The sequence below is a fragment of the Catharus ustulatus genome, chromosome 4, assembly GCF_009819885.2.
Source record: "Catharus ustulatus isolate bCatUst1 chromosome 4, bCatUst1.pri.v2, whole genome shotgun sequence".
Taxonomy (NCBI): domain Eukaryota; kingdom Metazoa; phylum Chordata; class Aves; order Passeriformes; family Turdidae; genus Catharus; species Catharus ustulatus.
In genome coordinates this window covers 20,905,477-20,932,615 of record NC_046224.1, presented here as the reverse complement: position 1 = coordinate 20,932,615, position 27,139 = coordinate 20,905,477, and the positions used below count along the sequence as shown (strand labels likewise).

Genomic DNA, 27,139 nt, shown 5'->3' with positions numbered 1-27,139 from the left:
CATTCTAGGACTGGCATAAAACCAGGAGTTCAAAACCATCACACATCACTGACATGAGGTTTCTGGAAGGCAGGTGTGAGTTTGCCCTGCCTGGGTTCTGTGCCATTGGGTGGTGAGCCATCCCTTATCCTCAAAGCCGTAGTATGACAGGGTCTAGGATGGGATCCTCTGGCTTCCCAGTACTTCAGAGGGCCTGATCCCTGTGCTCACACCTTCACACAGATCAACACTGAAGTTACTTTATGCACAAGTCATTCCAGTCCAGTGGAACCTCTACCTATACCTAGGGCAAAAGCAGCAAGGTATTCTGGCACCTTAAACCCTTAAACTCTTCCCCTTTCTCTGAGGCTCAGCCTTCAGCTCTTAGCATCTATGCTGTACTTCTATAGTCTTCCTTCAATGCACAAAAGCCCAAGGGCATCAAGCAGAATTGAGGCATATATTTTTATATTTTACCCCTGTACACACACTCGTTCAAGAGGTCATCTGGTGCAGACAGTTCTCTGGCCGTATAGATGGTGAGAGCATGCCTTGCTCTGATCAACAACAGCCTCTCCTGGGTAAGATTACTGACTGCAACATCTTGGGCTCTAAGACCTGCTTACGTAGTGATATTCTGATCCCAAACTTCACAGATATCTCTTGTCCTGGTGGAAATATCTATTGACAATGGGTTCATTTCCATCGGGAATGATTCTTAGCAACCAACCTGACTGGTTAGGTATTGCATTGGTTAAACTGAGAGAAAGGAGATTTTTTGAGCTTACTTACTTTTAAATACCTTGTCCTTAAGTGAAAGACAAGGGGAGTGAGAAATAACATTTGCATAAAAATTCAGGCCACTCACTTACTGCTTTATTTAGTAAAATAAATGGAAAATTTCATGTGATATCAAGCAACATATCTGTTTGTAGCATCAGGAAAGGCTGGCAGTGGATTCCATCATGGCACCAAAACCCAAAAGAATGAGGGAAACAGATCACTGGGAGCTACTAGCTTTACCTCTGATATTGCCATTTCACGACACCATCCTTTTCTCTATCAGAGTGGCAAGGAAAGACATGTTGTAGGGCAATACCAGAGGTCCTGAAGTGCTGAAAAAAGAGATATGGAGCCAACAAATGAGAAGAGATAAGAGAGAAGAGATTCCTGGAGAGAACTGACAGCATGTATGTACATAGGATGATGATAGGAATCCATGAGTGACTTGGCTCAGGAATTGCTGAGCTCTGAAAGGGCAGAATGAGCTCTTCATATACCAGCAACAGACTCTGGCTACAGTCATCCTCTTGGCTGAGAAAGAATCAGAGTTCTTCATTGAGGGGCTTCTCCTCGGATTTGTCTTCTTTCTAAAACACATTAGAGCCATGAAATCAGACTTGACATTTACGTGGTTTCTCAGCATAGGCATAAAGAAAACAAAATAACTCAAATGCCTCCCTCTGCTGTCTATGCCACTGCTCTATCTCATTTCCTGTGCTACACGAGAATGAATATTGACAGAGAGAAAACTTTTAACACTGAATGAACATGGAGATTTAATTGTGCCTCTGCCAGCTGAGACCCCTGGTAGAGTCCTAAGGCCCTATCTCTATTCTGTAGTCTTCCTGTGATAGATTTAATTCCTATCCATGCTGCTGTCTTTCTGGCCTGCTCTCATATGCTGCCATCCACCACCTCCCTTCTCAGCACTCAAAAGCACTCTTCACTTTGTCTCCCTAGCTGCTGTTCCCAAATGATAGATGCTTCACAGAGACCTTCATGCAGCTGCAGAGATCAGTGAATTCTTCTTGCTGTAGACTAGAAGGCAGAGGTCAATGAAGAAGGAGGCTCTGCAGAGGAATCCATCTCTGCTCTGCCCTAAATCTAATGCTTCTCTGATATTCAAGTGGAAATGTACATGAAAGAGAAAGTGACAGGAATGGGGAGGAGTTCAAGGAACTGAAGTCATCTTCTTCAAGAGCCTGGTAAACAACAGCATCAGGGCCCCCTGTACCTTTTGCATTTTCTGTAGAAAACGGTTACAGAAGTCCTGTACACGCTCAATGGAGATTTCATCCACAGTCAACACGTCGTGCTCATCATCTGGTGTGTGGAATACAGCCAGAGCTGGCAGCTGGGACTTCTTCAGTTGGAAGTATGACAATACTCGTTCATTGCTCTTCAAATTGCTGTCTAACAGGATAAAAAGAATCTGTGATGGAAATAGGAAAGAAAATGTGAGAAAATCAGAAATTTGAGGGAAAAAAAAAGCCGAGACAGAGAACAGATCCCCAAGCGGTGATCATATGAATATTAACAGTGATATTTTTATAAAGAGTTTGAAAAAACCATCCATGTCCAAGTGTTAGGACAAAACTTTCCTTGGCTATTATCTAGCAGCTCCATTCAGTGTATTTGTCTGTATTTTTTCAAGTTCAGATTTACACTACCAAAGAAAATATCTTCTTTCACCTTCTTTAAAAATGTATCTACAAAATAACAGGAAGGCAGTCTTCACTTCTATTCTCTTAATAGATACGAAAACAAGATGTCTTTTATCTTAACAGCAAATGCCAAAGAAGCTGAATCCTTTCCTTGCATGTTATTTGGATGCTCAAATGCATGAAAGAACCAGTGTAAAAAGGGGTTTCGGTGCAGGAAGAATCAAATTTAATTGCAAAAATGTGGGAATGGGCATCAGGGCATCAGGAGCCTGCAAGGATAAGAACATGAGAGTAGCAAAACTAAAGAACATACTGAAGTGATGTGCAGTGAGCACAAATGAGAATGCAATGATTTGGGAAAGAGGAGACACCAAGGTCCATACACCCCAGCTCAGTGGAGCCTTCAGACCCAGGGAGAGAAGCTCAACATGAATAAGCCAGGATGAGAATGACCTACAGTCCTTACCATAAAATTTATAAAAGAAAATAAATATAGCAGTTAAACAGTTTAATCAGTGACCTGATTAAATAGAATCCCTCAGCAGATGAGATCCAAGTCAATGAAATAAACAGCCAGTTAGCACGTGTTATTTTATCTTCTTTTTACCCTGTGCAATCTACTGGGCCTAGCATATTCAATATACCTATGGACAAGGTTCTGGCTTCACTTACACAAGAAAAGAAGAGTTTAAAAAAAAGAAGCAACGAAATGTGAAGATTATGTGCCCAGTTCCCAGGCCGTGACTCATGTTTTTCTTTCTTTTCAATGAGGAACACTCACGTTAGTTCCAAACTTGTTTTCTTCTCTAAAAATAAACTTCATAAATCCTAAATTCTTTACTTATTAAATTTATGTTCTATAAAAAACCAAATATATCTGAAAATTTTCCTAGGCAACAGCCTATGGGGACAAGGGATAGTTAGGCTGCTGTAAGGTTTAATTTCAGTTTTATGAAACACAGAAAGAGGAACAGCATTTTCACTGGATATGTGATGCTCATAATTTGTAATTTTTTTTTTAAAAGTCAACTGTGCACTAAGAGCAAAAGTTAGAGAACAGACAGGTTGTGGGGTACTTCTCCCAGAGCACTTAATTCATCTTTTTGCAGGATAAAACAAGGAGCTAGAAAAGGGTCACCTATTTAAGGTTCACAGGTCTGATCTAAGAGGCTTTCAGATGGAACAGCAGTATGTAATGTTTTGGGGTTCTCTTTTCAACTAGAACACTGGGAACATAAGCCAGTGTTGGAGGGAAGCACTTTCAGAGTGTCAGTACAGTAAATTGTTCTGCATTTTCACATTCAACAGCTTTTAGGTTTCTTTACAGGAGGTGACAAGACAACCTATACTCAGATGACCTACCAAAGCTACAATTCACCAAAAACAAATCCCACTTATAATGGCAACTCTAATGTCACTGATAAAGATCACTTAGTTCCATCCCAGACAGATAGTTCACTTTCCATTTCATACTATCCTGTACAATAGCTGGTTGGATGTTTCAAATTCTGAGATTATTTCCATGATTTTTTTTCATTTTGTAGCAATCTTCTTGCCTGTGTTCAGAGATCTGCTGCTTCAGGCAGTGAAGGACATCCTGCATGAATGAGAAACCTCTGACACATGTCCCCTTCACACGATATCAACTGTGCACTGTCACTTGCAATAAACCACCTTTCATAATTTTGTACACTGGTGCTGCATTGGTGTCTTGACAAATTGATTCCTAGCCAGTGCTTTTAGAACATCAAGTTCCTGGTAGATGCTAAAATCTGGAATGATGTTATTGCCCAAGGAATTAAAGTTAATTGAAAATTTGATATTGCTTAGTTTTTCCTCCAACAAAGACAAACAGAAAGGATGGTCAAGCCTTATATCCAGTGTTTGACTTTAAACTTCAGAGAGCTGCAGTTCACTGTTTTGTATAAGCAAAAAGATCAAATTCTGACGTTTGAGTAATTTTCTCACATCATAGTACATCAAAGCAAAACAAAAACATCAGTCATGAAATTAAAAAAAAAGACAACTATAAAAACAACTTTACTGGAGATATTTATTAAGTGGCATTAAAAGTCCATATTTACAGCCTCCTCTGTTTATGGCTAAAAGAGGCATATCTAAATATTATCTCTCTCAGTTCTGGAGCCATCAATGTCTGACAAGAGGAATACAAATTGTACGAATGACTGCAAAAGAAAAGGCATCATTTTTTAATTTCCATGGAAAAACTCCTGAAGGACACCAGGAGTTTCTCAGATTGCAGTTCTAAATAGACCTACGTCTAAATTAAAAGGGAGTTTACAAACATGCCTACCCAAATAATTTTGACATTGGAAACCAGTTATGTCAGCTGCAACCAAAGCTTCTTTTGTTATTCCCAACATTACCTTATTGAGACTTCAGCAAACACCCATGAGTTACACCAGCTGTAATTATCATTTTATAGTCTGATACTGTAGAAAGAAAACTGAATATGACTATTGTGGCCCTGACATATCCTTTCCAGTGCATTTCCTTTCCTTGCCTGGACTCTGGGCAGGACTTTCTCAAATAAGCACATATTAGTTGAAGATCCAAGAAGGCTGGTGGATTTACTCTTGCAGCTGCAGTGCTCTATACTCTGTTCACTGTTATCCACCCACAGTTGTTTCTCAAAGTGTGCTGGAAAACTACCATGTTTCTTCTTATTGTTGTCAGCTTCTGCTGGTGCAGCATGATCTACCATTTGCATTTTCCTCTCCAACATTTTATAGCACTCAGATTCCACAATAAAATCTATAAAAATTTAGGCTGTTTCCAGGAAGTTACTGTTGCTCCAGGTGCAGTTCAGATGTTTTCAAATAAAAGTCCTCACCATCCTTCCTCATGGATCCTCCAGCTGAAAATCTGAGCTGCCTCTCAGGCAGAAGTGAAAATATAAACTAAAAGGTGAAAAGACCATAATCCAGAAACTGGCAGGTGAATAACTTCCTCATGATCCTTTAATGGTTGGACTCAATTATCTTAGGTGTGTTTTCCTTCCTAAGTTATTTCACAATTTCATGGTTTTTCTTCACTCTTTGGGGTCAGTCACTCAGAAGCAGCAGCAGCTCCTTTTCATCTCTTCATCCAAGCAGTAAGTTTCTCTTTTCCCTCCCACTGGTGATGACAGTGACAGGGACTGCTCTTCCATCAGAGTGCAGCAGAACATCTCTCCACTGCACAGTGATGATTCCTTGCTGAAAGCCCTGATAGCACTAGCCCTTCAGCACAAACAAGCATTTCAGCACTGTCCCCCAGGACAGGAATTATTCACTGGTAATCCTGAACAACATTCCAGTCAAAAACCTTGCATTTATTCTCAGACAATCTGCAAGTCACTAAAAGGCAAAATCTAATCAATACTTGTTTTCAAGCAAACCTCAATTAATTTGGTAGTTCCAACAACACATAACTTCACATAGGAAAATTAGCCAGTAGGGATTTCCATGGCATTGTGCGGTGGCTGCCACTGATACCCAAACTAATTAAGGTCTTTCTATATGACAGAACAATGGAGACAAACCTAACTGGGCATATCACTCTGCTTACTCCTCACTATCCAGATCTAGAATTCTATCAGAGGGATCCTAGCACTCTCTCACTGCTTTCTAGGAGGGCAGTCCAAAACACAATTTACTCCTCAGAGTGCCATTCCTTCAGGAAAAAAAACTTATTAAGCTCTAAGTCACTTCATCTCTGTGTCCTCAAGTACCACAGCAGTAAAGTGGAAATAATTAGTCAAATCCCCACATGTATAATGTTTATATTTTACTCTGGCAAACTTGTAGGCTGATTTAGTTGGAAACTTGCCTGCACAAATTAAAAAAAAAACTAGGTTTGGCTTGGTGAGAATTGTCTGAACTTCAGCACAACATTTTAGCCAATGTTTTAGCCAATGTTTTCTAGGAAAATTATAGCCATTTTCTCAGATGTAGGCAAGTCACATGAAAACTAGATGCAGCTGGATCAGCAAAGCCAGTGATGCTAAACAGCATTGTGTTAGAAGAAGTAGCTGCTAGGTGGAGACTGTATCAGACTGCTTCTCATGGAGAACAGTGGTAATGGGGTCACTTTAACACACATCTCACAACAATAAATGAAATTTTACAGATATATGAGTTTTCTTCTATAACTACATATTCATCAAAGCAAAACATTTTTGAGGAGACCTTCTGATTTTGGTGCATAGCTTCTGCCTAGCCTCTTGCCAGTAGCTAGGAAAGATGAAAAGGTTCCAAAGTAGTCCTGCTGTAAGCAAGTCTCAAGACTTTTGAGATTGCATGGTTCTGAGGTGGTCACTGAATTTGAAGGTGAGGGTATACTTGATTTCTAATCTGTTCCTTCAATGCCAACACCAGATTAATACAGATATTCTAGTTATCAGATCCCAAACCTTTCCAGCCCTACACTTCTCAGAGGAAGACCTTTTTATGCCTCTCAGCTCATCCTTCCCTATTTCTGTGATAGTCTGCCCCCCTCCCATCTGCTGTTGTCCCTTGCCACAAATGCTCCCAATCCTCCTTTGGTTGCAAGTTCATTCCTCTGTTCCTTGGACACAAATTCCACTGTAATCCATCTGCTGGCAGAGAAGCAGACATAGGATGATTTACTATTTGGGGAGCTCTGTTCCCAGAGGGATGAGATTCAGGCAAAAGTTCTCTGAAACACCTCATCTATTTCATCATCTTAGTGTGGGAAATCTAAGCAATAAATTTGCAGCTCCTTTAAAACAGCCATTTGCAGAAGTCTAAGAGTTAATAAACCCTGACATTATTTGCTCTCTGGTCACTTATATAAGGCTCCTTGGCATCCTGCAGGCTGTAGATACAAATTCACCTCTCACATCAGTGGAGCTCAATTGTTGGCAGACTGAAGCACAGCAGCTGTGCATCATCTCCCAGTAAAAGGGAACAAAATTGGACTAAAAGCAACGAAGTACACGATGTTTCACCAATAGACCAGGCGAGCAGGACACAGAGGGTATTTTTCCGCGAGGTGGCAAACTGGCTGAAGATGAACAGAACCAACCCCTCTATTTAATTATCCAGATAATCCTCTTTTCCTGCTACTTGACCTTTGTTCTCATAATTCACTGAGGAGATTATGCCCTCCCCATTCATGGCAGAAATCACTGGGGTTTTTTCCTCCCTAACAGCCCCTGTTTCTCTCAGGACTTACCTTCCCTTTGTAGAGCTCTGCCGCTGCCCGAAACTTGCGCATTCGCTCAGGGTGCTTTGGAGACATCTTGTCTGTGAGCAGGAGGAGGTTAAATTCCACTGAACTCTGCATCACACCTATTGCTGTCTGCCCAGCACAGGGAGAGAAACAAGGGCAAGGAGATTGAGAACACTCAATTGGCATTGGATGTAGTGTCAGAGGGACATAACTCCACATGGCTCAGCTGTGGTTTCTTTGCAAATCAGCATCACAAGCAGGACAGATTTCTTTAAGCGGAGGGATCCAATCTGGGTTCTTTGCAGGAACTATTAGCCTCCTACTTTGCTGAGTCTGAAGACCAGAAAGGTCCATCACTGGACTTAAGATAGAAGCTAGGCAAGAGGAGCAGGATTAGGGCAGAATACAGGAAGCTGAAGACTAGAGCAAGGATGTGAAGAGCAAGGCCAGTAAACGCTGAATGTAAGGGTGTCCTAAATCACTGAGGTCCAGCGTCTGTCTGAAATATGAGCAAGAAAGGGGGAAGGATTTGTGGTGTCAAGGCTGGTGTTTGTCCTTATCTTCCTTCTTTTTTTTCTATAGCGTTACACTGTATGTAGGATGGGGATGAGTCCACAGTTTCAGCAACTGATGGCCTGGACGCTCCTGAGTGCTGAGGGTTAAAATTGGCTCTGCTGTCCCACAGTAAGAGAAGACCCTGGGCAAGGGCCAAGCGGGCACTGCACACTGGCCCTCTGTGAGGAACCAGGGCTGGCACTGCCCAAGAAGCCACGGCACCATCTCCATGAACTCTCTCACTCGTCATCTCATTTCTCCTTCTGCCTGCTTCCTGCAGGCCTGCAGCCTCTCCCTCAAATTAAACAGCAGTGGGGTTAGACCTGCTGCCTCCCTAATGGCACCGAAACCACAGAGGCACAGACTGTGCAGCTCCCCGCCAGTGGGAGCAGAAAGTTTCCACATGCTCCAGGAGTAACAAGGAAGGGGTCAGGGAGTGCATGCTGGCAAGGGCCCTGAATAACAGCATCTCACTTTTGGCAGATGGGACTCTGCTCTTAGCTTAATGTTTATCAGATATTTTCTATCCCTTCATTTTTCTCACGGTGTGCAGCTGAGGCAGGGGACAGTAGAGGGGCTGCAAGCTAAGCTGGAAACCATTAGAGGACCTGCTGGAGGAGGATGAGGGTGAAGCCAGCCAGCAGCAAGCCCTTTGACAAGGCTGGGGTGAGAGTAGGCAAGACAGGAGCTGCAGCTCCTCCAGCAGTTCCACACAAAGGTGTGCTTGTCTGCACAAGCTTGTGTAAGAGCAATCAGCAAAGCTCATCAGCAGGGCTGGATCACATCTGACTCTCCTGAAAAGCCCACAAGGGTAAATATTGTCTAAAAATTCCTGAAGTATGTGGGAGAAGCAGTAAGGGCCCCAGGATGGGGAGAGAAACTCTTGGCAGCACTTGGTGCGAGCCATGTGATCCTATAATCTGCTGACCTGCAGCATTTTTGGATGCAAACAGCATATGCACTGGGAATAAATATTTAGGAAAAAACAAGCAACCTTAGGGAAGCTGGGAGGGCTTTGGGCCAGGGACTGCAGGAGGCACTGTTAATTGCAGCACCTTGATAGAGCTCCAGAGTGTCTGGGAAAAAAACTGTAATAACATCTGCGCTGACAGCCAGGGTGGAGGGGACCAGCTGAACAGCTGAGGAATTCTCAGTCAGGGAGACAGCCTGGGCACCAAACAGGACACCGTGCAGTGAGAACCCGAAGCATCAACAGAATTGCATAAAGGAAGAGACATTGTCCCATGAATTTCAAAAGCATCTAACAGGGGTTCCAAGGTTTCAGAGGGTCTGGGAAATTACAAAGACAAGAACATCATCCCTGCTGATATGACTTGGATGTTCTTAAAGAGTTGTTAGGCCAGTGGGGCAGGATATAGCAGTCCCAGAAATATTTTGTGATTTCAAAATGTATTGAAATGAAAAAAAACAACTTTTTTTTTGCTTAGGGTAAAAAAAAAACAACTCCTACCATATTTAATTGTGGGGAAAAATGTTAAATTTCAAACAAAATGCTCTGGTACTGGTGGGTTGGGGTTGCAACTGAACTGAATGGATGCATCAGTTCTTTTAGGTGATCCTTGAGTTTATCTTGAAAAGGTATAGCTCTGGAACAGGTTGGGCCATTCTTCTCTAATACAAGCTGAGCCTGGTCAGAACTGTTATTTCTATCCAGAAGGCCACAAAATACCCCATCAGTAATGATGAAGTCTCGGTCTTGCAGCAACTGGGGCTTCTAAGACCTACTGACTCCACAGCAATGAGACCAGGGAACTGCTGAGATTTCAGAGGAACCCAAATCCTTGGTCAACCTCTACAGCAGGGAGGAGTGCTGGGACCCCACTGCCAGTCAGATGGGTAAGCCAGTGAAGATGACCAACATGGAAGCACTCTAAGCCTGATTTTACGTGTGCTTTGCTTGTTTGTTTGTTTGCTTGCTTGCTTGTTTCTATTGGTGATGCTGGTGATTGTTGAACTGATGAATTTTAGAGAAACAATGAAGGGATGGGAAAGATTTTGCTTTGAAGTTCCCAACCCACTCTTGAATATGCACTCAAATATCTGGGCTTACATCAAGCCCTATGTGCTGAGTGATGCAGAAAAGCCTGCCTTCTGAGAGCAGGTCATTTGAGCTTCCACATTTCTCAAGGCTTGTCAAAGAGAGGGCATTCTGACTGAGCTGGCTCTGCAGGCATGACACAACATGGCAAATGTCCATGGAAGGAAGCTTGCAGAGTAGTAAGAAATTGAGTTCTCTGCCCCTTAACATCCCAAATTTACTGGAGCTGGTAATTACCACAGGGTCGTACTCTGTCACCAGGCGGAGCTCGTTGATCCGGACAAAGCGAACCAGCTTCTTGGCATCAACCTCTCTGTTGTTCATATCCAGATCCCGCCGGTCATTGTCTACCTGAAGACAGGCAAAGACACCTACAGTCACAGCTGTCCTCTCCTCTCAGCAGCTCCTCTTCCCACCACCCCTTCTGGAGGACTGGAACCTACAGGGACCAGCCTGCACTTTGAGATAAGGATCTCGCAGCCTCCTCCAGCCTCCCAAGGACAAGGCAAAATCTTGGCATAACAGAAATCTCTTAGGACTCCAGACATCCCTACAATATCAGCTCTCAATGCACTGGAGACAGGGAGAATTAGCTGACAAACGACTCTAGGCATTGTGAGAGAGGTCATTAAATAGTCTAACTCCTCACATCAATACTGGGTTTATGTCCCTTTTAAAAATCTTCATCTGCTTATTCTGTTTCTTCTACAAGTAATAAACATTGGCATCGCCCGGTATGGAATTCCTGGAAACATTGTGCAAGCAGGAAATCTCTCCAATAAAGAGAGGATTTTTCTTACAGTACAGCAGGAAAAGAAAAAAAAAGAAAAATGAAAAAAAATTAAGCCCAGCATATTTCAGCTTTAGAGGAAAATCCATCCTCCTGCACATCTCCCCACGCTTCATCCCCTCAAAATGATGTGATTTTATTGAGATTTTCATGACCTGATAAACAGAAAAAAAGCAGACAACCACTGAATGATAGCAATACACCAGAGTGAATGGGCAGAGTTCCTGTACAGTACCACCACAGGATGTGATGGAGTTAAGCCAGTGGGATAAGTGGTCTCTGACATGAAGTAGGATCAAAGTTAGGGATTTGAAAGCCATTGAATGAGGTTCTTGGGGCTGAGGAGCAGTCTACATGCACATCCCAGATATTATTCTCTGTGTCTGGGCAACCTCTGAAAGTTCTTGCGTTAGTTTTTCCAGTGGTGTGCAGACATCTAAAGTAATTTTTGCTATTCTGTGGTCATTGGCAAGGTCTTTGATACTAGTCACCCACCCTGTCTGACAACACAAGCTGGTGCTTTTCAGACTGTGTGGCCTGATTCCTCTCACAAATTTTCCTCCTGCATAACAGAAAGGGCAGTTCTGCTCAAGTCAATAAGATCAGGACAGTGCAACACCTGAGTGGATGAGACTTGGGAACCAATCTAAAGCAGCCTGGACTCTACAGAAAGTCTTCTCTTGACTTTCAAGGGCTTCTGGAAACATCTGATTTCCATTTGGGTATAATAACATCTTGAATCTGCACTCAACATTTATGTTTTTAAGTAAACAAGGCTGAAAAATAGCCTGCATTAAATAGTTGAAGCTCTAGTCAAAATTTCTTTGTCACTTCATATAATTAGGTGGTTAGCATCTGTTAATTATGTACTTTTTAGGTCTATCAGGATTTCTTACTAGAATAAATCAGTTTCTTTCCCCTATATACAAAGATGTCTCACCAGTTGACACAGTCCCTCCTACTACTGTAATTATGGTTTAAACTCCTAGGCATTGTGTTTCATACACTGCAAAGGCAAAAAAAAAAAAAAATTATTTATGCCTCTGATTCACTTCTATCCTGGTGACACATCTTTGTATCCTTCAAACGAGTATTTGATTCCAAGTTTCTGTATCCGTTCTTTTAAAATTCTATTTTATCTCTGACCTCTTACTCCTACACATTATTCAGCACTGGATAAAAGGAAAAATAATGTGTCTGATAATTTAAGAAAAAACTGACAATCAGACAAGTGAATTGTCAACCACATTTGAACCTGACTAGTGTATTGTTTTCTCGGCTGTTTCTTTTTCCAAATTAAACAAGAGTTCAGTCGCAAAAACTTGACTCCAAGCAAAGAATATTCAATACAATACAAATTCCAACAATCCAAACACTTTCTTTTATCAAACTCTCCCCCAGTGCAGTCATCCTCACTATCTGCCACAGTGCAAAAACAAAGGATCTTTTCAATATTTTTGGAAGAAAACCACAATGACTAAGGACCAAAATTGAAATGGGCGTTGCTTAAAATTGCAACATCTAGCAAATAAAAGGTTAAATAAAAGGATCTGCCTATCTATTGCTCACTCTTAGATCATTCTTTTCTAATTATTTGGGTAATATCAGTGGTAAACATGGTGCAGGAAATGATGTGGGGAAAAAAGAGAACAAACTGTCCAGTCTTTGTACAACTTGGCCAAGCTGCCATATTTAGTTTCCCTAGGACATGCAGTCTGTATTCACTTCTCCCCACCTCAAGCACTTAGAGGTCTGGTGTCACAACACTTGACTGGCTTTTAGGACATCTTGTGCTGCCTGGAGCCCCATTCCTCTTCAGACACACCTACCTCTGCTGTTTTCAACAGCCATGCTTGTGTGAGAAGGGGCAACATGGTGAAATTGATGTAAATAGTAGAATACTTGGCACTTTTGCATCAAGTACATGGCTCTTCCCAGTATCATCTCCTTAAATTTCAGCAAATATAGCTACATTGAGGCTACATTGGGTTACCTGCACTTAGAACTGGAGTAAATGGAATTTAATCTAGCACAGCATACATCCTAAGAAATTCCAAAGCAAGATTTCTAATGCCTAAAGCATATTTAGGAAATGAGTCTGCAAACCACAGTGTAGGGTGGCACAGCATCTCTTAACTGGAGACCTAGTTTGGGTCTGTTTTCTGTCATGATGGAAAAGTTTTGAACCCTAGGAGACAGTTTTGCCTGCCTGAAGTGACACTTGCCAAGTTTTGATAACAAAACCACAGAAACCCCATCCAAGTTAATGCCAAGCTCCAGGCAGGTCATGGAGAAACACGGGCACTGCTCTTTGTAGAGCACTGGGTGCTGAACCAGCTCCCTGGGGCAAATACCTAAACAGGAGAATCTTACCAGGTGTAATTAATGCTCCGTGTGTCGGTGGCAGGTACTCTGCAATTGAAAAGCAAAATCCTCTTTGGGGCAGGAAGAGGGATGTACTTTGAGATGGCCAGGCAGCCTGACTATCAGTGCCACCCCTATTTTTGGCTTGCCCTAAGGAGAGATGAGTTTTACGCTTTTTACCGCTGTATGCCCTGGCCCAAGAGCTTCTCCCAGCCCCACCAGCGTGCTGGGGGATCCAGAACCAGCCCCTCCTGCTGGAGATGCTGGTGTTTGCCTGGCAGTGCTCCCGGCAGGCAGCTCCGGCGATGCTCACGCACCGTGCGGAACAGCGCGACCGTGTTCGCCGAGACGCCGTAGTGGGACAGGACGGCGGCGCTGCTGCTGAGCCCGAACGGCACCTCCGGCACCTGCCCGGCCGCCAGGCCGAACTGCTCCGCCTCGGGGCTCTGCGGGTCCTGCGGAGGCAGAGGAGGGAGGGTGAGGGGCCGAGCCCGAGCGGGACCACCGGGGCTCGGCACAGGTACCGGCACCGGCATCACCACCGGCATCACCACCGGCACCGGCCTGAGAACCGGCCGCGGGCGGCGCGAGAGCGACACCTGGCGGCCGCTCGGTGCCGGCGGGAGCCGCCACCGCCCCCTGCATGCCGGGATGCGCCGAGGGAAGGGGACAGACCCGGGAAGGGCACAAACCCGGGAAGGGACAGACCCGGGAAGGGACAGACCCGGGAAGGGGACAGACCCGGGAAGGGCACTAACCCGGGAAGGGCACAAACCCGGGAAGGGCACTAACCCGGGAAGGGCACAAACCCGGGAAGGGGACAGACTCGGGAAGGGGACAGACCCGGGAAGGGGACAGACCCGGGAAGGGACAGACCCGGGAAGGGCACAAACCCGGGAAGGGGACAAACCCGGGAAGGGCACAGACCCGGGAAGGGACAGACTCGGGAAGGGCACAAACCCGGAACGCAGGTGTGGCACGTTCAAATACATACATACATACATAAATATATATGTGTATATATATATATGTATGTATGTATAAACCTGTGTGTGCTTATAATATATATATATGTATATATGTGTATATATATATATGAACGTCACAGTTTTTAAGCTAATTTTGATTCTACAGTCAGGGGGTTACAATTTTGAACACTTTGCATTATCAGGACCGTGGGTCCTTTGAAAAGGATGTCTTAGGTACATCCTGTATTATACCTATACATTCAGGTATAACGAAGGATAGAAATGCGCAATTTCTCGGTATTCTGAGGTCCATTCCCTCTCCTGCAGAGAGCATTAACTACTACTAGCCTTTTCCAGTATTAAAACCTCCCTTGCTATTCCCATTCCCAACTTTACGTGACGTACTTTTGATACTTCTATTTATTGGATATAAATTCTCAAGACATGGTCTCTACTTGGAAATTGGTTTGTTTTTCTTTTTAGTTTGAGCTGTCAGCTAGCTGTTTGTGAGCCCAGAGAGAATGGAGAACAAAATTCTTTGTTCATTCCAGAGAAAAACATCTCTCATGACCTGTTTTGGAAATGCCAGTGACTCAACATTGCTCTGGTGAGAGTGCTCAAGCCCAGAGTGGGGATAATCTCTCTGAGTTTTGGAGCATTCCTGGGAAACCTGGGGTTTAATCAGGCCGGGCATGGCCCTTTCTCAGAGACACGCGGGTTTCTGGAGCAGTGCGCTGTGTTTCCACCCCGGCACGCTGTTCCCAGGCAGGGAGGCCGTGCTCATTATACGGGAAGCTTGCCGAGCCACGTACTGCAGCGAACCGAAAGGCTGCGGCACAGAAATAATTTATGGTGAGCAGAGAACATGGACTTTATTTGGATGAATATACTTTCAGGCCGAGAGCCAAGCCTTCATGGCACACGTACATCTTTATCTGCTGTTCCAGCGCAGCGCTGGCATGCTGAATGCCCGGGATATCGCTGACTGCTGCCCCGTGCTCCTGGCAGCCTCCTGCCTGGCTCTAAGAGCGCAGTCCTGCAGGGGGAGGTCACAAAAAGACAAAAGGAGCCACGTCCCTGCGGCAGCTCCGGAGGAGGCTCTGGGCACGGCTCTGCCGCAAGCCCAGCCAGCAGCCCTGCGGCAAGGAGGCGTCTCGGCACTTTCGTTCTGCGTGTGCAGATTGCCTGGCTGGCTTGCACAGCTTTAGCGCTGCAAGAGCAGCCCCGAGGAGCTCCGATTGCCTGCAGGCACCCAAGTCGTGGCGGCTGGTGCTCTGTGATCAGCGCTTACGCTGCCCCTGGGGCACACACCTCAGACTTGCTGCTGCTCATGCTGCAGAGGCAGCACTGTCGGTCCTCACTCTGTGGGGGGCTCTGAGATGCCACTGCCCTACGCCAAGAGCGTGATGACCTCCCTGGACTGCCCTCCAGCTCCAGCCATAGGGCACGAGGAGGAAGGTGCTTGCAGAAGGACCTGTTTTTGAAGGTCTGAAGCCTTCTCTGACATGAGGCTGTGTGTGGACAGCAGAAAAGCAGAACAGAGCTCAAAGAAAACATGGGGAAAGGTGCAACTTGGGGACCTTAAAAGTAATAAGGATCCTGTTAAAGAGGCCTCTGTTTTACTTTGCTGTAGCTCAGCAAATATCTTCCTTTTATTTTCTGAGGAAAAATACTCATGCCTTTTGGGGGGGGCAATGAACTTGTACCTGTCAGTCACCTTTTAATTCAGTGGAATTTAGACAAAAAAGAGACAGAGATCTCAAGGATATCTACTCTGGGAAACAAAGAAGTGAGAGAGAGACCATGCCTACATCCTCCCTACGAAGAAGCTGCAGTCTGAGCCCAAACACTCTTGAACTTCAGCAGACCTGCACTATCACTTCTCCCTGAGACTTGACTTCCTCATCCCCATCACACACTCAGTGCCTTACTCTGTCTTTGCTGACTGCAGCAAATAAATTACATTCCCACTCACCCCTCACTAACACTGTTTCTCTACCATGCATTGGTTTCTTCCCCTGCAGCATTTCCCTCTCTCCTGCTCCAGGGCTCCTACAACCTACTTCATCTTCCTCCCTTGCTCCATCTCCTTTTCCATGCACAGACCACATTCCATGTGTTTTCTCTGTGACCCATCACCTAATCCCTCCACATGCCTCTGACAGCCCCAGCACCTTTTGGGACAACAGCTGCCTTTGGCAGGTGTTTACACCGCATCCAGCCTCATGCTCTCTTCAGGGTGGGATAGAGCTCACAAATGGCACAGGAGGGGTGCTGTGAACACACCTGGAAGAATCCAATGACTGCCACCTCTGCACGACTGACAAAGGCTTCAGCATCTGCAATGTTGTTTAACAGGATAGGTTTCTCTGTGGTGCTGGTCGTGCCTGCAGAGCAAAGGTCGGGGTTGGGCAGAGTCTACATGAGGTGCAGCTCAAAGAGGATCCCCCCAACACACACACAAACAAATATCCCAACCTTACAAGCTCACCCACACACCTCTCCTGCAAGCTCAACACAATGTTTGTGCAGCATACCTTGGATAAGGAGGACTTCCTGCAGCAGACCCAGAGTTGCCCCAAGGCAGCAAGAAAGTTCACTTACTGTGGGATGCAGAGTCACTCCCTCCAGTACACCCTGCTGGGGAGCATCTGGTAAGCAGGATAACAAAGAGGCAGGGGAAAATGGATGTGCCCATGGTACCAGCTTGCCTTGTCCTCGCCATGCCACCTGCTACAGTCCTCTCTTCTGCTAGAGACACGTCAGCTGCTGTGGGGACACACAGCCTCTCCTGGGGCAGTGGGAAGGGAGCAGCTGGCCCAGGGCAAAGCCTTCAGCTCCTGAGATAACTGCCTGGCTGGAGAAAGCCCCTCCCTTCTGTGCAGGAATCAGCCTTGGAGAGAACACTGCCGGCGGTGTGTCCTCACCCACAGCACTGGACATTGCAGCTGCCCCACACCTTTGTGACCAGACACCCCAGCTAGGTTAAGAACATCCTTCTCCAGGTGCTGGATCCCAGAGGCTGATGTTCTCTTGTGCTTGGCCAGCAGGCCAGCTATGGGGACATGCAGCTCTTGCACGAGCCACAGGGAACAGCTGCTATGGTAAGTGTTAAACATGAGAAGGGTATGTTATAGCTCCCTGGCTCATTCAGTTGCCATCTGGGATAAGAGGTGGGGGCTGTCTACCTCTGGAGTCTACCCTGATCATAGCCCAGACTTTGGGCTTCAAAGGATTCATGAAATCCCTGAAGGAAACAGTTCTGAAATAATTTGCTTATAGAGTAAGGCCGATGCTTTGAAGGAGGAGGGCTATTTCCCTGCTGAAATATGCTCTTAAGCTTTCCTATAATGCATTCTTCACACAGACATCACTGAGAAACATGCTCTAGAAAAGAATGTGACACTCACACAGAAAAGAAGAAAGAAATTGGTTTTATTCTCACACACTGAAGTCTTATTATGACATCTAGCTGCATTCCCCCTGACTGGCTTTGCCTGCACAAGGATGGATTTTAACAGGGTAGGGCACCAGATACAGACCAGGAGACCAACAGGGGAGGTAAGTAACCCTTTACAATGAGTCAGAGCACATGGCAAGTGTAACTCAAGATAGGGATTTTCCAGGGACCAGTCCACCCCTGCCAGGTGATCTCGTGTCCTCGAAAAGGCACTTCCAGGACTGGAGTTGGTACGGGAGAGATGGGGACAACAGGAGGAAGTACTGGGGGAGAGGCGGGGAAATGCTTCCCAATTTAACCCATGATGGTGTCATGATGGGATGGATGGTGGTGAGAACAGTTGGGCTGTTTTCAGTGTATCAGAAGAAGCAGCAAAGGCCGCCTGCAGGGCTGTGCATCAACCAAGGCTGGCACAGAGCCCCAGCATCCACAGGAAGGACTGCCAGGGCTGAGGCCAGCCATGCTGGCAGGAAGGAGCAGTGGTGGGCATGGCCCACCTGGAGACTGGTGCAGGAGGCAAGGGGATGGGAAGGGGGAAGGCAAACTGGGTGAACTCATTCTGTCCATTCCTTCTTGATGGACAGGTTCCACTCCCAGGTGAGATGGTCATGCTTGTCATCATCCGTGAAGAAGGATTTGTTGTGATAGGTGCCTCGAGCCAGCATACCCTTAGGAGCCTCTTCAATAGGTGTCAGGAACTCATACTCCTCTGGCCGTGGCCCATAGCTGCCAACCATGAACGTGGCTTTGTCCACTAGGAGAAAACAATCCACAGGGAATAAGCCCCTCAGATGGGGAATGATAAGGGAGCTAGGAAGCCATGAGCAAAAGAGCAGAAAGGAGATGTGGGAGAAAGGAACAGTCCATGTCAGCAAAGGAAAGCAGAATCAGTGGGAAAAGCGGGTTAGTGAAGCATAAGGACAGCTGGAAGGATAACACAGATGGATGGGCAAGTGAATAGACAACTCCATTTGGACACTCTCACATGTATGTGCTGGTCTTGGTTTGAGACAAATTTGGGAGGAAACTGAGCATTCTGGCTGCTAGAAGGGTATGAGTACAGCCAGTGTACAGCTCAAGATCTACCTTGATTTTGCACTACTTCTCTTTACTGGTGAGAAGACACCAGTTACGTGTGCTGAACAGAATGCTGAAGCCTTAGAGGTGATTGCACAAAAATCCATGTGGGGGGTGTGTGTGGGTAAATTGGGCCTTTCTTCTGCTTTGTCCAAGCAGAGTAGGACTGAGGAGAACCCACGGGCAAATACAGGGCCCTGCACACAATGGGAAGCTTCATAGAGCTGGTCTGAATTTTACCAAGTGCTTCTGAAGATTTTTCAGAGGGTGGGAAGCTCCACATAGGCTGAGCCATTGCACAGGGGGTGGAGGGGAGGAGAAGAGCTCAGTATGAAGAGGCAATCTGTGGCAAGCACTGTCTAAGCAGAGTCTCTGTGGACTTTGCAGACAGTGGTGTAGCATACAGATACCAGAGCTGGCTCATACTGAGTTCACATAAAACAAGGAACCGCTGTCCTGGGTGAAGCAGGCTTATGCGCTCTGCTGAGAAATCACCTCCTGAGTGTAAGCACAGGGTGGGACTTGGGAGCAAGGGAGACTCTGTCCCAGTCTAGAGCTGCAGGAACATTTCTTTGAGAAGAGGGAATGGATAGGAGCAGTGCTGTGCAGGGCATGCAGGGCTCTTACTCACCCTTCACCCCTGTCCGGTAGGTGTGCTGCACGTATTTCAGTCCCGACACAATGTCCCTGTTTACCTGCAGGAAGTAACCAGAAGCGTCAAGAGAAGAGTTTTGGTTCTGTACCTGATTTTACCCCTCCTTAAGGACATACCCATCTTGGCTCCCTACACAAGAGAGCCTCAGCACAGGGCACATGGTACTGGTCCCTAAAACAACTTCTCCTTTAGCATCCTCTGTGCATCTCCTCTGCACTTCCTCATCCTTTGCCCAGCTTTGAAGCTGACTGGAGCACATCAGTAAGGTTCTCAAGGCATGCTGATGAGGACAAGGAAAAGTGAAGCAGGGAGCTCCCGTTTAGTAATTTGCTTATTGGAAACCCTACATGGGTAACTAGAGTCATTCCTTCAGCTCCAAAGGGTGGGCAGCTTTCAGGTGCCCTCTAAACTCCTTGGGGAGCTGGCAAGTTTTTTCTCGAAAGACAGACAATTTTCATAATCTTTTCTCAAATCTTCCATGGCTAGTTTGGATGTGTCCACTGCTGCTCCCCTCCAGCATACACTGTTTTCCCCCAGTGTACACTACTCAGTCTGAAAACAAGATGGACAGACCCTTTTACAACCCAGGGTAGAATTTACACAGTATGAGCCCTTACCAGCCATGGAACTGAGGGAGGGAGTTAGAATAACCTGTCTGGCTTCAGGTATCTCTAGTCAACAAGGCACAGATAGAGATGCAAATATTTCACAGCACAAAAGAGAGCTGGAGGTGTCTTGGGGGAGAGCATTGGGGGACATTCATCTCTGAGACAGCAAGCCTCAGGGAAAAAGGGAAATCTGCCCTACAGAGCCCACAAAATTAACACCTTCATCTGTCTCAGGAGAATTATCTTTCTTCCCTTTTTGCCTTCTCTTCCAAGCCCAGCTTTTGAAGCGAGCACTTGCAGAGATAATCAGCTCAGTGCTGGATGCCACTCTGCAGTGTGGCCAAGTTTCATTCTCAGCTGTAAACAGAAGAAATGGCTGACACACTGATTAATGGGTGTGAGGGAGAAATGAGCCCATTTGGCTATACCATGCCCTGAAGAATTCAGGGATCTTCAGCCAAACACTACAATATTGCATCTTTTTAATGTGTACATGAAGCCCAGTAATACTGGTTGAATCAGTACTTTATGAATAGCCATTCTCTCTTCTCTTCTCATCCCTGTTCATTTCCACTTAGTGTTAAGTAAAGATTTTCCAGTGGCTAAAAAGCAAAACCAAACTCAGCCAAAACGACCCATCTGGTTTTTAAACCACTTGTTGTTTATCAGTGTGAGCAAATAGAAACCAACTTCCTCCAAGGGGTGAGCAAGCAGAAGTGATTTCCTGGAAATATCTCATCCCTTGTTGAGTAGAACAACACCTGAAACTAGGGGAGCTTTACATGTTTTGGGCAGACATGATGCCTGGCTCTAGTTATCTGATAGACTGTCACTGACTGGCCTTAGCAACTGATAAGAAGCAACTTGAAGGAAAACAACTCACTCTGAAGTGGATCTTAACTCTGTACTCCACCCCTTCCTTTAATACGAAGGTCTCTTTCTTGAGTGCTTCAAGGTCACCTGCAAGGAGAGAATCAAGCCATCAGCTAGAGATGTTAGAGCAAGGAGAGACCAGGCATGGGAGAAGATGGGGATGGGGTTGCTGCCAGAGGTGAGCATCCCTTCAAAGGATGACACAATGAGTACCCAGATGTCTGTGTAAGGTTGTGTTGTGTGACCAAATGCACAGAAATTCGTGGGTGTTTGTATGTATCTGTGCCTACAGAAGAAGATGCCCAAACAAACACAGGTCTGAGCACATACACATAAAGATGTTCATGCATAGGCTTGTTGCTGAGCATATGCAGGAGTGTGCTCCATCCATGGCCAGCCCTGGTTTGGGTGAGAGGAGTGTGTTTCACAGCTCCTGCCCAGCTTGGAAGGCTGCCTGGACCCCACAGGGTGGTTTTGGGTGAACAGGAAGCCTCTGTGCCTCTCCAGACCCAACTTCCTCTTTCTGCACAAAAGCCCATATAAGGTTCTCTCCCCGTGTCCCCAGGAGCCGGAACTGCAGTATTGCTCGATTCTGAAGTTTCAATACAGCCTGTTACCCAAATGCACACACATCCCTTGTGCTCATGAAGTCTCATTGAAAGGAAGCAAGCACAGATGGCAAAAGAAACCCAGGAGCTCCTAGAACAGTCTAGATGAAGAGAAAGACCCTCGATATTTTCCTGTTACATCTCCTTCTTTTTGATTCATATGTGTATACCTTAAAATAAGAAACAAGGCTAAGATAACTTCAGAGTTCCTCTAAAACCCACTGTAGCATACCAAGGACAAACTCTCTTTTAAACTGGAGCATGCCAGGCCCTTTGCTTGTTCCCCTTTGTGACCAACGGCAGAGCTGTGCCTACCTGTCAGGTCCATAGTGATGGGTCCTGGAGCAGAGTCACATACCAGAGTGAGTCGGGTGACCACCACATTGGGAGCTGTTGGGTCTGCAGGTAGGAAAAGTCAGGGGGAAGCTGTTAGCTTGCAAAATTAAATGCAATCGGAGGGGAATGACACTGAAGAAACAGGGATGCCTTGCCACACAGGAACTGCATTTCATGAAACATCCAGTAATGCCAGGCTTCCTTAGTACAACAGGGCCACATGTCTACCCAGCCCTTCCATATGGATCCCTCTGGCCTCCATGACAACACCTAGAGGTGGTCTTTCCACCACAGGAAATTTCCTTCTTAAGATCATTCTGAGCAACAAGACCACCTTTCAGCACAGGCTGACCCCTTCATAACCCCTCAAAAGGCCTCTGAGACCCATACATCTGCCACCACAAGTCCTTCTCCGATGCCAGCACTCCCCAGGAATCTTCCTACCACATAGAGCATCTTCCATGCTTCCTTTACGTGCAGCTTTCCATCTGTCCATCCCCAGTCCTCCAGCACAAGCAGTGCATGTCCCTGGTCAAACAAGATCCTTCTTCTTTGAAACAACCTTGCCTCATCCCCACAGCACACTGTTGCAGTACCTCTCCCCAGTCCCTCCCTAGCAGTGTGCCCCAGCCTACCTACTACCACAGGTCCATCTCCCAGCAGGGACTTCTTATACTTAGCGAGGCTTTCATCATCCTTGTCCAACTCTTGCAGCTCCTGCAGCGTTTTCTGGGGAGGAGGTTTGTAGTTGAGTTTCCCATCCAGCTCATCATCATCATCCTCCACATGAGGTTCTTGTGTCTTCTCAGTCATGGTCACTTGGTCTGGGTGACAGAGGAGGGGGCAGTCAGTGAGATTGCTGTGGATGGGAGCAGTGTCCCCAGGGGCCCTCACTCTGGCCACAGCGTGGCTCAGTCCCCCTGACAGGCAGGCACCCACCCCGTGCCAAAGGCAGCAGGATTCCTATAGGCAAATGGCGACGGTGATCAGCTGCAATCCAGACACTGCTGTGCTGATATTCTGGCTCAAACACAACCCCCCTCTACCCCCACTCCTCTCTCCCTGCAGGCACCATGCGCACACGCAGACCTACACCATTCTTCCCTCCCAGGGAGGAGGTGCAGGAGCAGAGGCTGAAACCAGAGTGATTTACAGCCACTCTGCAGCACAGTTGTGGCCAGCAACCCTGCAATTACAAGCCATCGTACAAGGCTTCGGTGCTCGCAGGGTATCTCGCACAAAGAGCCACTGCCACACGCTGGAACACAAATAAAGCCAACGACAGATGCCTCTCATAAATGGGTTAAAAGCCACGTTTCACAGAAAGGTCAGATAACCTGACAGCCACTTCCTTAGATTAGGAAGCCAGCTGAAGCTCTCAAGGAAGTGGGCAGAATAGTCTATCTGCTGGCATTCCGTGTGCTCCCAATAACAGCTCACTTCAGGCACCGGTCAGGACTCCTTCCCACTGAGGAAGGAAGCGTGATGGTGACCCCAGAACAGCCACAAGTAACCGTGCTGCCCCAGTGGTGCCTCTTGGACAGCTGGTGCTGCAGGCAGCAGGGCTGGTCACACACTGCTGAATGGAGAAGGGCACCAAAACCGCTTGGGTGGCATCCCAAGTGGGAGCCAGAGCAGGCAAACACCAGCCAAGGGGCAGCCAGAGCATGGGATGGGGAAGCAGGGACAGGCAGGAGAGGTAAGCAATGCTGTGCCAGGTGCCCCTTAGTCAGCTGCCTGCCTGCAGGAGCCAGCCACGTGGTGCTAGCCACCTTCCCACTCTTCAGAGAAAGGCTCAGAAACACAGCAGTGCCCTGGTACTGTGGCACTCGTCACAAATGACCAAGCTATTCCTTGCTCTTTGGCAGCAAGAGGATTTGATCAAGCTACACAGATCATTCAGTTCACTTCCACTTACATTTCTTTGAGACTGTCCCTACAAAAAAGTCCCCTTCTGCTTCCTTGTGGCCTCAATATGGCGACTCTGAGTAGTATGCAGACCTCTCAGAGCAATTCCAGGGAAGAAAAATAATCAAGGTACACTGGCATGTTGCAAAGGGACAGAGAATGACTGAGCAGCACACAAACAAGATTATTGAGTCAGGTATTCTAACTGGAAATGGCCATTGCAAGACAACTTTGCAATTTTGTGGTGAGTGAGGAACTAGTACAGAATGGGCAGATGGGAAATAAAAGGGAATGTCAACCCAAACAAACAGGAAAAAAACAGGTGCCAGCAGCTGAATAACCCTGGCTCAGTTCATGCCCAGTTCTAGGAGTGTGAAGTACCCAAATACCTTAGGAAAGGCCCTAGAGCTTGTCCTCAGGAGAAAGGAAACCGAAAGCTCCCTCCTGAAAGCAGCAATCACACATGCCCCACCACCCTGTGGTCCCAGCACAGACACCTCAGAAAGCCTCAGTCCCCTCAGTGCCACGCCACATTCAGCACAGGAGGAGGCTGTGATTAGCCACTGCCAAGCCTTGCCTTCCACTTGGGCTCCAGCTGCACGGCTGAGCACTGACCTGAGCTCTCTCACAATAAATACCAGGCTGCATCTGCCACCATTACAAGAACAGACCAGAGGTGCCTGCCTGCCCCCATTCCCCCATGTCCACCTCTTGTAGTTTATCACAGGAGAGGCTCAGACATGGGAGATAGAAAGAGGCATCTCTGTTCACATGCAGAGAAAAGGCAGAGTCAGGACTGGACCAGCTGGTTGCTCCTCATCCCTCAGACCTTCCCTTTGCATCACACATGCTGCAGAGACTGTCCCTGCCAGCCTGTGGGGGTGGCTCACTTGAGGTGGATTGTTTTTAGGTTCTGAAAACCTCCCAGAAAGGGGGGCAGACAACCTGCCGTGCCAACAGCAAGATCCTGCAGAGAACAGGACCAGCCAGGCTGTCTGGGATGAACAACCTCTGTCTCACAGGCATTTCAGGATGGTACCCATCAGTTCTGGCATTTTTCCCCAAGCCGTGGACCTGATGCTGCCTTCCTGCCAAACTCCAAGGCAGGCGGTGACCAAGAGGAAAGCTCCTATCGCAGCAGCTCCTGCCCCTACTTGCTCCAGCTCCAGAGCTGGTCCCTCTGCAAGCTGAGACACATTCCTGAGCTCAGGCACCACTGCTTCCCCAGAGACACCATGTTGCTGTCAGGGTTCCTGAGTTTTTATGCCACTGCCCAGGCCAAGGGCTATTATGGAGCTCCCCCATTCAGACCAAGAGTCTCACTAAAATGAGAAAATTAACCCTACATTGCTATATGCAAGGAGAAATCTGTGTGGTTAGTGTCTTGCCGTGCCACATTTTTCTTGCGTTTCTGAGGGCCAGCCACAGTCCTGCATCACCTGCACCCCTGAGGCCTGGCAGCACCCGTGAAACAGCAGGGAGAGGGCAAGGGAAGGGTTAGGGATCCCTGTTGGAGAGAGATGGCTGCAGGAGGCAAAGAAGGCATCGCGCCTTGGCGAGAGGTGCGAGCGTCTCGCACTGGGCTCTGCCGATGCCGCGGACGGAGAGCTGCCCCCGCACCTGCACGGGAGGGGGCAGTGACAGGGTGGGGGGCAGTGACAGGGTGGAGGGTAGGCACCTCCTCGGCCCCCCCACGCCTCCACGGAGCACAAAAAGGGATGGCAGAGGGGCAGCATTTTACTTGCCCTCCGTCCGCTCATCTCTTCTCCAAACCAACCCCTGGCCGAAGGCTTATCTCCAGGAAGAGGGTTTAGCAGGGAGGAAGTAATTTTCCGCGATGGGGGACAAACACACCGGCCTCAGCAGCGCCCCCAGCCCTGGCCTCCCCACCCCGAGCCCCGGGGTGCGGGGACAGAAGCGCAGCGCCGGGGCAGCGCTGGGTACCACGCCGCAGGGATACACCCGCAGCAGGGATACACCCGCGGGCAGCCCGGGACCGCGGGGGCCTCTTCCCTTCCCCTGCCCCTCCGCCCCAGCGCAGCGAAGCCTGAGTTCCCCGGGCGCAGGCTGGGCTCTGCCCGTCCCCCCGGGCAGGGCGCCGGGCCCCGCAGCAAAGGCGCAAAGTTGCGCGGCGGGGAGCGAGCCGGGGGAGCGCCCGCTCCGCTGTCCCTGCCCCGCTCCGCCGTCCCTGCCCCGCTCCGCTGTCCCTGCCCCGCTCCGCCGTCCCTGCCCCGCTCCGCCGTCCCTGCCCCGCTCCGCTGTCCCTGCCCCGCTCCGCCGTGCCTGCCCCGCTCCCGCCCGCCCCGCGCACTCACCGGCGGAGCGGCGCCTGCGGCCGGGGTCCTCCTCTGCTGTCAGCGCTCAGCCTCGAGCTTCGCCAGTTGGAGCAGGAAGGAAGTTGGTGAAGAGAGGGGGGAAAAAAAATAACACTCACACGCAGCGAAAAAAAAAAAAAAAAAAAAAAAAAAGAAGCGAGAGAGAGCGCGCGGCGGCAGCAGCCCACCCGCAGAGGAAGCCCTGCGCGGCCCCGCATGCTGCGGCGCTCCGCCGCCTGCCCCGCTTTGTCTGCGCCCGCCGCGCCGCGCTCCCTGCGCTGAGCTGCCCAGGGCTTTGTCTGCCGAGCCCAGCCCGGCCACGGACGCGGCAGTGCTCGCCCTGCGCCGCTTCGGGCTCTCGGCGAGGGCTGCTGTGCCTGGGAGCCAGCGCGGTGATGGCTTTGTTTTTCTCCGCAGGCGTTTGTTTTGTTTATTTTCCTGGCGTAATTTAGGTGGATTTCAAAAACTGGCGCTGATTTATACCGGTTAAAATATGCGGAATATCAGGTTGTGTATTCCTGCGTACGTGGGAAGATAAGGAGTATGGCAAATGGAGGTTCTTATGAACCTCCTTTTTCCTGCTACCTGCTGCACTTAATCAGCTTATTGTTCCAACTCCCAGCCATTCTCACACAAGCAGTTTCAAACATCAGCTACCTCAGGAAGAAAAAGCTCTCGTTTCCCAGGGTTGCTTACATGATCGAAAAGATTTTTCACTGCTTGCTTTCTGAAATATCAGCAGATTTCCTCTTTCTTTGCCTCTCATGGAGTGCCCACTTTGTTCATCAGTCACATAAATCGTTCATGTACATAGTGTGCGCAACAAATTAGATCATTGGTTTGCAAATGACAGATCTGGGCCTGCAATGACTGATAGACTGCTCTTAATGCATTTACAGCAGCAAAACAGCAAAGCAAAATTTTTAAAGGTTGTAAACAGC

General features: G+C 47.6%; 2 protein-coding genes across 3 annotated transcripts; both read right to left on the bottom strand.

Moving 5' to 3' along the window:
* Positions 1-902: 902 nt before the first annotated feature.
* On the bottom strand, positions 903-17,103 carry LOC116995756 (endoplasmic reticulum resident protein 27-like). The gene is made up of 7 exons (XM_033058701.1): positions 16,963-17,103; positions 16,645-16,745; positions 13,708-13,845; positions 10,474-10,587; positions 7,626-7,751; positions 1,997-2,194; positions 903-1,349 (listed from the first exon to the last, which is right to left on the bottom strand). Exons 1-7 carry the CDS (start codon positions 17,081-17,083, stop codon positions 1,305-1,307), a joined length of 843 nt encoding a protein of 280 aa, XP_032914592.1. The 5' UTR covers positions 17,084-17,103; the 3' UTR covers positions 903-1,304.
* A 673-nt stretch (positions 17,104-17,776) lies between these two features.
* Positions 17,777-26,443, bottom strand: LOC116995829 (rho GDP-dissociation inhibitor 2). 2 transcript variants are annotated; one of them, XM_033058852.2, is made up of 6 exons: positions 26,199-26,443; positions 22,611-22,799; positions 21,955-22,038; positions 21,042-21,118; positions 19,527-19,590; positions 17,777-18,572 (listed from the first exon to the last, which is right to left on the bottom strand). In XM_033058852.2, the coding sequence occupies exons 2-6, from the start codon at positions 22,786-22,788 to the stop codon at positions 18,373-18,375; spliced, it is 603 nt and encodes a 200-aa protein (XP_032914743.1). In that variant the 5' UTR covers positions 22,789-22,799; positions 26,199-26,443; the 3' UTR covers positions 17,777-18,372. The 2 variants fall into 2 exon arrangements, with proteins under 2 accessions (XP_032914743.1, XP_032914744.1); XM_033058853.2 differs by lacking the exon at positions 26,199-26,443 and adding an exon at positions 22,915-22,933.
* Between the last annotated feature and the right edge of the window lie 696 nt (positions 26,444-27,139).